At 49.0% G+C, this 11,135-nt stretch overlaps 1 gene segment (V, D, J or C); it reads right to left on the bottom strand.

Annotated features, from left to right (window-relative positions):
- Positions 1-632: 632 nt before the first annotated feature.
- On the bottom strand, positions 633-1,633 carry LOC102480889 (immunoglobulin kappa variable 3-11-like). The segment is given in 2 exon segments: positions 633-1,304; positions 1,495-1,633. Coding segments are annotated over 2 exon segments (345 nt in total).
- Between the last annotated feature and the right edge of the window lie 9,502 nt (positions 1,634-11,135).

The following is an 11,135-nucleotide window of genomic DNA, read 5'->3' as shown; positions in this document are numbered from 1 at the left end:
ACTTGGTATTGATCACTGATAAATCTGCTCTTTTTAAATTATTTTAAATTTTTAGTTAGGACCTGCCCATTTGGCTGTGTAGCATTGTACTCACCAATGACGTGAGCAGACATATGCTCAAACACTTTGATTAAATCATCTTAGTTTATTCCTGTTACTATAACAAAATGCATTAGACTAGATAATTTATAAACAATATAAATTTATTTCTCACAGATATGGAGACTAAGTAATCCAAGATCAAGGCATGGGTAGATTAAGTGTCTGGTGAGGACCTCTTCCTCTTTAATGGCACCTTCTCTGTGACCTTACATGGAAGCAGGACAAACAGGGACCAACAGACTCCCTAATGCCCTATTACAAAGGCACTAATCCCATTCATTAGGGTAGAGCTCTATGACCTAATTATCTCTTAAAGGCTTCACCCTTTTAATACTATTGCACTGAAGATTAAGTTTCAACAGAAATTTAGGAAGGACACAAACATTCAAAACATAAAAATTTTCTCTGTAGTTTAGTTTGAAAATTTACTGTACAAAATGTTTTCATTTATATTGAGGGGGATGATTTCTCGCTTTCAATCTCTCTGTTGCTTTCTGTCTTTCTGTTGAGTGCACGCACCCTATAGAAAAACCTCTCCAAAACTTTTTCATCTATAAATTATGATAGGTTTAATTATTTCTAATTTTTTTTTCTTTCTGTCACTGATGCCTATTGCACTGAGCACAACAGATATTTAAAAGCATTCTGTCATAGGAGTCTGAATTCTGTTGTCAGTTAAATTGTACCTGAACCTGGTTGTGCAACTAAACTTGAGGGAAAACCCAGGAGTCTCAGTCAAAACTCTGACAGTAAGTTACTTTTTAGAACCTCAAAATTTCCAAAGAGAGGCAGAGACGCTAAAACTGTGCAGCACCCACAGCAGGTGCACATAAAGGAAGCAGCTGGTATAAGTGAAAACACCAATGGTCTCACAGAGGTTTTTGTTTCACACTGAATCACTGTGGGCTACCCGCTGTAATACTGATAACAGTAATACAGTGCCAAATCTTCAGGCTCCAGGCTGCTGATGGTGAGAGTGAAGTCTGTCCCAGAACCACTGCCGCTGAACCGGTCTGGCATTCCGGAGGCCCTGGTGGATGCACCATAGATGAGGAGCCTGGGAGCCTGTCCAGGTTTCTGCTGGTACCAGGCCACGTAGTTGCTAATACCCTGACTGGCCCGGCAGGTAAGACTGGCTCTTTCTCCTGGAGACAATGACAGGGAGGCTGGAGTCTGCGTCAACACAGCTTCTCCCATGGTACCTGAGATTGGAAATAAAATGTAAGGGTCAATCGTGCAATCTCTATCACACCCATTGTCTTCCCAGTAGAGCCAGCATTGTCTATCTGAATTTTAATTACTGTGACTGCAGGATAGAGGCAACAGGTCACAGGATCTGATAGCATCATGAGAATTGTCACATATGTGCAGAACCACCCATGGAACCCTCACCTGTGAGCCAGAGTGAAAGAAAGCAGAGAAGCTGAACTGGGGCTTCCATGATTCACTCTAAATCCTCACTGAGACAGCCCTTCCCCAGAGCTCTGCCCCAGGCCTTGATATGGGCTCTGCACAGCAGGGCATGCTGGGAGGGACATGCAAAGCAGCTGGAGTGGGGCAAACTGAGCTACCATCTGCAGATCCCATCTCCCTCCCCTTCTCTGCACTGGAGCAGAGCATGCCCAGGTGGTCAAGTCCGAAAAGTATTTAGTACAATCCTGCTGGGAATGAAATAGAAGCCTGTGCTCCCTTTGCTCTTATCTTCCCCCAAAGTGCCTCAGTGTCTCCCTCGGTACATGATTGCACCTGATTAAAGTGAGTCATTGATCAGAACTTTGTCTTCCAGACATGCCTCTCCTTTACGGCATAGCGATCTTTCCTAAGGATGCTGAAGCTACCTCAGTCTTTGTAAGAATTAGTAAAAGGCCACACCCAATTAGCCCCAGCAATGTGGGCACCAAGACATGCAAGGCTGAGCAAGACCCAGGCTCAGGCCCCTCAGGGTACTGATACCATTTCCCCAAGGACAGCAGATGGCATTGTCACCAGGCAAGGAACTGTTACCCCTGGGGTGGTCCTCTACTCTACCCACTGCTCCATCTGTACCACACAGCCATCTAGCCAGACTCAGGCCTCCTCTCTTGAATAATTTGGGAAACCTAAGTTCACATTCCTGACCTAGACAAGAATTCAGTCTGAGGTTTTCTAGGGTGTCCCAGAAAGTCACACCCATGATGGTGAGCGCTTGGTCTAGAACCTTCCCTGCGAAGGCTGGCAGCTCTTTGGGTAAATTCCCAGTTCTGATCCTCACTTCCTCTACCTCTGCTGTCTTCCCTTAAGCAGTTAAACTCTTTTCTTTCTCAAATTGTCTCTACCTCCAGCTTCTCTCCCAGGCCAGATTCAAGGCCTCAGTGAAGAAGACCCAGATCTGTCCTACTCAGGTGCAATTCATTCTGACTAAGATTCATTCTGACTAAAGGACAACATGCTCTCAGGTATGAACACAAACAGGTGATACATGGGCTGCCTCGGCCCACAACCAGGAGACTACTGCATGAATTTCTGGGAGCAACAGAATTCCGTAAAATTTGGATCAACTCAAATGTTCTTTTAAGTTATGTACCTGCCTTCTTGGCCATTCTGAGGCCAATTCACTTTGTGTGTGCCTTTATGAGGCACAAAAGATCCAGATAATCAAGAAGCGATGTGCCCAGTGTTCCACACTCCCCGTGAGGATGGCAGGTGGGAGAGGGGTGGTGGTCCTGTCTCACAGACAAGGACATTAGGTAAAAGCTGCAACAAGAAAGGTGCCAGGTATTTCAGGTGGAGTATAAGGCCTGGGGCAGGCAGGTAAGCAGAAGCTAGCTGGCTCTGAGGATGGGTCAGTGACTGGAACTTGAGTGTGGTGGAGCGTGTGGTATGGAGTGTGGCACATAGGAACGTAAGAGCAGCAGAAAGGAGCCAGGCAGTGTCAGTTTTATATGACATGCTAAAGATTAGGTTCATTTCAGAAGAGTTTGAACCTAGATGAAATTTTCATATTTGGTAGTCTTTTGGGCCAAAAGCCTGGTGCTTTTTCATTGGTTGTTGATATGAGATTCTAGCTCTTCAAACACTAACCTGCTTGTTGCACACATCACTCCTCCTCGCCACCTGCCCATGACCCATGATTATGAGATCACAAACCACAAGCACCAAAGCCAGGTGCAGATAGAGGTGTGAATAAGCTACTCCACCCCGGGCCCAGGATCACCCATTAGCTCCATGATATGTCCCTGGCTGCCCAACTCTCAGACCACCCAATTGAAATACATGCCCAACACTATGACAAGTTAGTTTCCCCAACTCTGGTTGCTTCAGCTCATCCTTCAGGTCTCAGTTGCAGCATCCTTCCTCAGAAATGTCTTCCTTCAGTCCACACAGTGCCAACTCATCCCTCCTTCACCTTGCTCATTCTTCACGTGGATGGTAGCACCATTCACAATTTGATCTTGAAGTGGGCCACTGGTCAGGTCATCCCTTCTCTCCAGACTTCCTCTGTTCCTTGATGGCTAGGAGTGAGCCTGGTTTCTGGCACAGAATAGCTCCCAAGCATGTGTTTTTATCAGATAAATATCTAAAGTTGCCACTCTGAATCATTGTGAATAAAGTCAAGAAATCTGGTGTTTCAGGCTGCTGGGTTTTGCAGAGTAGAATAAATTTTGTTAACACTTGGAATTTCTAAAATAAATATATATTTATTCATATATTTGGAAACAGCTGATTCTGGTCCAACCCTTTCAATTTACAGTGTGGAAAATGAAACCCAGACAATGGCCTGGGAACACAGGACTAAAGGGGCAGAGCTGGGAAGTAACCCAAGTATCTTCACTACCAATTAGCAAAGAGGGAATTTACTGAGGCCTTTGGGTTGGGAATTGCTATGATTAGATAATGGTTTGTCTCCCGACAATCCATGTGCTGAAATTTGGTCACTAATACAAAGGCACTGAGAGGTGGTTAGGCCTTAAGAGAAAGACCTGTCTTCAACGTGGGAAGGCTCCGTCCAATCAGCTGGGAGTGTGGGTGAAACAAGCAGGAAGTGAGAAAGTCTCTTTCCTCTTCATTATCTCTCTGTCTCTCTCTCCTCTCTCTCTCTCCATGTGGTTGCTGACCTCTTTGCATCTCTGTGCTGTATTGTGATAGTACCAGAGACTGACCAGACGGAGGGCCCATGGTTTTGGACTTCCAGCCACCAGAATCAGCCACCCAATAAACCTCTATTCTTTATAGGTCACCAGTCTCAGGTACTGTTTAGCAACACAATAATGGACTAACCCAGACACTTACACTAACCTGTTAGCAAAGAAAGAACATCATTTTTTGCTATGGATTAAATATTTATGTCCCCCCCATATTTACATGTGTAATTCCTCACCTTCTAATACCATCACCATTCCAAGATGAGATCTTTGAAAAGTGATTAAGTCATTGGGTGAGGTACTCATGAAGGGGGTAGTGCCCTTGTAAGGGGCGAGAGACATGGCCCATTCCAGCAGGTGAATACATAGCTAGAAGCCATAGCCTGTCTTGGTCTGTTTGGGCTGATAAAAGAAATTTTTGTATTCTCAGTGGCTCATAAATAACGTTTTACTTGCTCTGAAGTCAGAACTCCCAGATCATGGCATGGGAAGATGGTGTGTGGTGAGGGCTCATAAATGGCAGCTTCTCTCTGTGTCCTCACCTGTAGAAGAGGTAAGCTAGTTCTCTGGGATACATTTCTCATTCATGAACGTTCTGCCCTCATGACACAGTCACTTCCTAAAGGCCTGACCTTCTAACACCATCACCTTGAAGGTTAAGATGTATGTTTTAGGGGGATAAACACATTCAAATTACAGTCATCTACATGGAAGAGGTCCTTACCAGACAGGCAAGATATGTTGGTACCTTGATCTTGAACTTCCCATAACTGTGAGAACTACACAGTTTACAAGCCATTCAGATCATGGCATTTTGTCATGGGAACCCAGATGGACCCAGACACTTTTCAGATGAGGATGCCAGCCTTTTGACTTATCTATACAATACAAGCACTTTTATGAATTTGAGATAGGCCACCATTCTCTCTTGAAATCCCTCCCTGCGCACACATCACCATGTGTGTACACACACAATGGTCAGGAGCCTGGGGTACCACTCATTGAAGTCCAACCACAGAAACTAGGAACTAGAATGTCCATACATTTTCGAAGGAAATCCATGCCTAGTCTAGATCAGGAGACAAATTGGAGGGTCTGGTGAACTGATAATAAAGCCTCATGGGTTCATTTCAGAGACCCCAGGCCAATGTGAGCTGTAGAGCACCCCTGCCCTAACATGGCGCTGAGAGCACCCAGACCTCTACACAAACAAGCCCATATTTGGTTATCGTTCCTGTTCCGGAACGCGTAGGCACTGCCTCCGCCTATCAGTGCTTGCCTGGTGGCAAAAGAGGACTGGTTCGCGGGACGGATATATAGGGAGCCTGGGTGGGCTGAGAGGAGAGAAGGCTGCGGAGAAAGAAGGAGGGAGGGAGAAGGCTGGGGAGAATGGAGGAAGGAGGAAGAAGAAGACTGTAAGAAGCCTGGGGTAAGAGTTCTGGAGAAGACCTTGTCAGCGTCATCGTTTGAAGCGACAACTGGTGGCCCGTACGGGGACTACTTCTCCCTCTGCTCGAAGGTCAGAACTCCAATGCTCCAGGGCAGCCGGCTGGTAAGCCTCGAAAGGTGGGGAGGCTTAACGGTAACTGTTTAAAGTCCTCGGAAAAAAGATGATAGGCTCCCGTGAAGAGGGAGGTCTAGGGCTCCCGTGAAGAGGGAGGTCTAGGGCTCCCGTGAAGAGGGAGGTCTAGGGCTCCCGTGAAGAGGGAGGTCTAGGGCTCCCGTGAAGAGGGAGGTCTAGGGCTCCCGTGAAGAGGGAGGTCTAGGGCTCCCGTGAAGAGGGAGGTCTAGGGCTCCCGTGAAGAGGGAGGTCTAGGGCTCCCGTGAAGAGGGAGGTCTAGGGCTCCCGTGAAGAGGGAGGTCTAGGGCTCCCGTGAAGAGGGAGGTCTAGGGCTCCCGTGAAGAGGGAGGTCTAGGGCTCCCGTGAAGAGGGAGGTCTAGGGCTCCCGTGAAGAGGGAGGTCTAGGGCTCCCGTGAAGAGGGAGGTCTAGGGCTCCCGTGAAGAGGGAGGTCTAGGGCTCCCGTGAAGAGGGAGGTCTAGGGCTCCCGTGAAGAGGGAGGTCTAGGGCTCCCGTGAAGAGGGAGGTCTAGGGCTCCCGTGAAGAGGGAGGTCTAGGGCTCCCGTGAAGAGGGAGGTCTAGGGCTCCCGTGAAGAGGGAGGTCTAGGGCTCCCGTGAAGAGGGAGGTCTAGGGCTCCCGTGAAGAGGGAGGTCTAGGGCTCCCGTGAAGAGGGAGGTCTAGGGCTCCCGTGAAGAGGGAGGTCTAGGGCTCCCGTGAAGAGGGAGGTCTAGGGCTCCCGTGAAGAGGGAGGTCTAGGGCTCCCGTGAAGAGGGAGGTCTAGGGCTCCCGTGAAGAGGGAGGTCTAGGGCTCCCGTGAAGAGGGAGGTCTAGGGCTCCCGTGAAGAGGGAGGTCTAGGGCTCCCGTGAAGAGGGAGGTCTAGGGCTCCCGTGAAGAGGGAGGTCTAGGGCTCCCGTGAAGAGGGAGGTCTAGGGCTCCCGTGAAGAGGGAGGTCTAGGGCTCCCGTGAAGAGGGAGGTCTAGGGCTCCCGTGAAGAGGGAGGTCTAGGGCTCCCGTGAAGAGGGAGGTCTAGGGCTCCCGTGAAGAGGGAGGTCTAGGGCTCCCGTGAAGAGGGAGGTCTAGGGCTCCCGTGAAGAGGGAGGTCTAGGGCTCCCGTGAAGAGGGAGGTCTAGGGCTCCCGTGAAGAGGGAGGTCTAGGGCTCCCGTGAAGAGGGAGGTCTAGGGCTCCCGTGAAGAGGGAGGTCTAGGGCTCCCGTGAAGAGGGAGGTCTAGGGCTCCCGTGAAGAGGGAGGTCTAGGGCTCCCGTGAAGAGGGAGGTCTAGGGCTCCCGTGAAGAGGGAGGTCTAGGGCTCCCGTGAAGAGGGAGGTCTAGGGCTCCCGTGAAGAGGGAGGTCTAGGGCTCCCGTGAAGAGGGAGGTCTAGGGCTCCCGTGAAGAGGGAGGTCTAGGGCTCCCGTGAAGAGGGAGGTCTAGGGCTCCCGTGAAGAGGGAGGTCTAGGGCTCCCGTGAAGAGGGAGGTCTAGGGCTCCCGTGAAGAGGGAGGTCTAGGGCTCCCGTGAAGAGGGAGGTCTAGGGCTCCCGTGAAGAGGGAGGTCTAGGGCTCCCGTGAAGAGGATGGATTGCCCAAGCTGCAACTCACCTAAAAGACTGGGCGGGGATGGGATCCCTAGCAATCCTTTTGTTCGCCCTTTGCGTCCTGTGCCTCTTTTGCCTCTGATGTGTATACCGAAAGTGCACACGGCCATGCGTTCCTAGCACAGGCATTTGCTGCCATGGAAGTGGGCCAATCCCCTGAGGTCTGGGTTGCAGCGCTAGGGCAGTAAGAAACATGGCAGGATGTGAGAATGATACTGCACTCGGGAGCCCTGGAGGGGTCGCCCCGAGGAGGGCATGTCCAGCTGCATATGGGTTGACACCGCCACTCCCATCCCCCAAAAATCGGTGTCGGACAGGTGGGCAGTCGGTCTGGCGCTCTCACGCGTGAGACAGACTTCCTTACATGGTCCTCCTTGTTTGGGGGCTGTGACCACTACCCTCTCCTGCATAATAAACAAAAAAGGGGGAGCTGTAGAGCGCCCCCGCCCTAACATGGCGCCGAGAGCACCCAGACCTCTACACAAACAAGCCCATATTTGGTTATCGTTCCTGTTCCGGAACGCGTAGGCACTGCCTCCGCCTATCAGTGCCTGCCTGGTGGCAAAAGAGGACTGGTTCACGGGACGGATATATAGGGAGCCCAGGTGGGCTGGGAGAAGGAAGGCTGCGGAGAAAGGAGGAGGGAGGGAGAAGGCTGGGGAGAATGGAGGAAGGAGGAAGAAGAAGACTGGAAGAAGCCTGGGGTAATAAAGCATTCTGGAGAAGACCTTGTCAGCGTCGTTGTTTGAAGCGACAGTGAACAGTCTACACAGACATGGAATGAAGGAAGGTACAAGGAGAGTCCCCCAGACCACTTAGGGCTGCCCAGAGTCACCTACAGGTGGGAGAAACAAGGGCATGCCCAATTCCCATAGCAGATCAGAGCTGAAAACTAATGGGTTGCTGAGTGTAGAGGGAGTTAGATACCTGGAAAGTAGGAGTCCGCCAAGGCCAAACAGACAGAGGAGGTCGGAGGTAAGTCTGGGTAATGGAGGGGAGAGCAATACTCACAAAGTCTGAAGAGGGTAACCTCTGACTCTTTGGATGGTACTTTCAATATCCATGCAGTCATCTCCCTACCAGCCCGTGGTCTTATGTGTGAAGCTGATATTTGTGACCCCATGGTCTTTGGCAAGTGCTCACAGCTAAACAGGCATGTCCAGTTTCTAACCCAGGACTCAAATACCTCCTCTGTAAACCCACTACGAGTGCACTGACCCATATTGCAGTCAATAACAGAGACATCACAGGACTTCTACTGCCTGCCAGCCAGGCTTCATGCCTGTAGGTCTTCCTATTTCCTTGTCCCCAGGGGACTTGTCAATACTTCTGATGGACTCACTGCATTTGTTGACTAGTCAGTCATCCCCATAGATGAAAATCTCCCAGGACTAAGGGTGTGAGGCTTCTCCCTCAATCACTATCTTCCTGACCTGGGTTTGTCACCAATGAAGTCTTCAGAAACTGTCAGCAGAGTGAACTGATATGTGAACTAACAAATACAATAACTACTTGCCACTTTCTAAGTTTCCCACTCCCTTCTTCCTTAGGAAAAGAACCCCTATTTTATTAGGGTGGTAAACTATTGTGCTATAATAACTCCCAGCCTCTCTTGCAGCTAGGCATGACAAACCAGTTAATCCCTAATCAATGAAATGCATGTGGAAATTGTTCTTTTAAACTTGAGACAAGGGTAATGAAGGAAACCAACTCAACTGAAAGGTTACTTGTTTCCCTTTCTGGCTATGTGGAATGCAAGTGTGGTGTCTCGAGTTCCAGCAACCATTTTAGGCCAAGGCAATCCTGGAAAGGAGACCCACATACTAGGATGATGAAGTGAAAAGACAAAAGCTTGAGTTCTTGGTGATGATGGAGCTGCCACACTAGATCTGTGTGAGACCACTTGTGTGTGAAGGAAATAAATTACTCTACTGCTGAAGCTAATGTCGTTTCATATTTAGTTATTTGTAAATAAATCTGATTCTTGTTCTTGTTTTGAAATTTCACTTTATTTTCACTTTTTTTAACATTCAATCACTGTGCTTCTTTACAGCATACAAAATGGATTTTCCAAGCATGAATATGTTGTAGATTAGTATAGTCAAAGGTACCACAGTCTACATTGTCATTAGCAGATAATTTTCCATTTTTGTGTTCATTAAATGTTTGCTGCTTTCCTCCCCACCTTGATTCTCTTTTATCAAGGCAGAATAAAGGTCAAATGAGAAGAGCTCCAGGCCATCTTTATCCCTTCTAGAATTTGTGCAATAAGGAAACCTTAATAGGGGACATGTGAACCTTTCTTCATCTCCCATCACCTCTGGGACACTGAGTTTGGTCATCATCCTCTGCTGCTCAAGCCAAACAGCCAGATAAATCATAGCATCCATCCAGGAAGGGTCTTGAGGAAGCTTCTCTCCAGGGTCTTGGTGAAATGCTCTGTCTCATGGGATTTGGGGTAGGGTTTTCTTAAAAATGACTTTGCCAGTCCTCTTGGGAATTTTTATTTCTTTACCTCTGCCCTCAGAGCCCTCTCACCTTTTCTAGTGCTGTGTTCAGTGAAGGAACCTTGACCTCCACATTATAAACTGCTCCTCTTCCTGTCACCTTTGCATGCTTTACTTTGTCCATGGTGTGCATTTACAAAACACATGACTCCCTTGCTTTGCCATCGCTCTGTCACCCTTTCTCTCTGCTAGAATATCAGATCAGTATGTTTTCAGCACGAGACCTCTCAGGACCTGGAGCAGGGACTGTCATATAGGAGGTATTCAGGTATCTATATTGAATACATGGTGGTGGAGGAGGAAGAGCTGGGTTGGGCACTGGACACCTAGAAGATATCTGTAAGCCCAGCAGCTGGTTTTATCTGGGGGTCAGGAGACTTTGGTTTCTGCCCTGGCTGGGTAGCCCTGGACACACACCGTCACTCTTACCTATTTATTCCAAACAAACCGCATAATTGGTATCTGCTCAGTATCAGGTACTATGGCCAGGGCTAGGGAATCAGAGATGAAACATCCTAATGTCACCGAGCTTGCACCTAATATATGTGAGAGAGAAGGAAAACATCACAAACCATAGAGACTAGAGCTGTCCCAAGGTTAACCCTGGATGTTAGGGACACCTTCAGGCAGACTGGTTCTGCTGGGAGCTACCTGTGACAGCCCTAAGCCCCCATAGGAAAAACAGGAGCTCCTCAGAAGCTGGGCCTCTTCTGTAAGAGGCCAACATCAGCAGCAGTGACACCAGCCCACTGCATGGCAGCCACTGTGCAGGATTTTCACAAGCACAGGTGAGGGAAGGCCCAGCTCTCTATTGATGAAAAGCTGGCCCTTCCTAAGAGCTCACTGCTTCCCAGGTACCATTTGGAGCCCACAAATTCAGTTAATCCTTGCCATGATACTAGGAAGGAGCTGCTGTGTTAGCCCTGTTTCTCAGGTAGGAAATCAAGGTCCAGGAAAATGAAGGTGACCAACACCAGGGAGCTGGTGGGCACCAGACCCAGAATCAAACCCAGGAGGTTGGTGTACTCTGCCCTGTACCTGTCATGACTGCCTCCTTCTCAGGTGGGAAAAGGATTAACAGATGTCAGCCAGTGACATAATCCATGCCTGATCCAGGTCTCAGAGGCCTAGGGCCTGCCTGTCCCATGTCTAGGGTTCCATAGGACCCTGAAAGGCAAACCTGGAGAAGTCAGAATTGTCCCTTTGTTTAGTCTGGTTGAGAATCCTTTGGAATCCCTGGTGCTCATACTTC

This window comes from Tupaia chinensis, unplaced genomic scaffold (assembly GCF_000334495.1).
Source record: "Tupaia chinensis unplaced genomic scaffold, TupChi_1.0 Scaffold000511_1, whole genome shotgun sequence".
Lineage (NCBI taxonomy): Eukaryota > Metazoa > Chordata > Mammalia > Scandentia > Tupaiidae > Tupaia > Tupaia belangeri.
The sequence above is the reverse complement of the archived record's forward strand: the minus strand, read 5'-3'. Positions and strand labels throughout refer to the sequence as shown.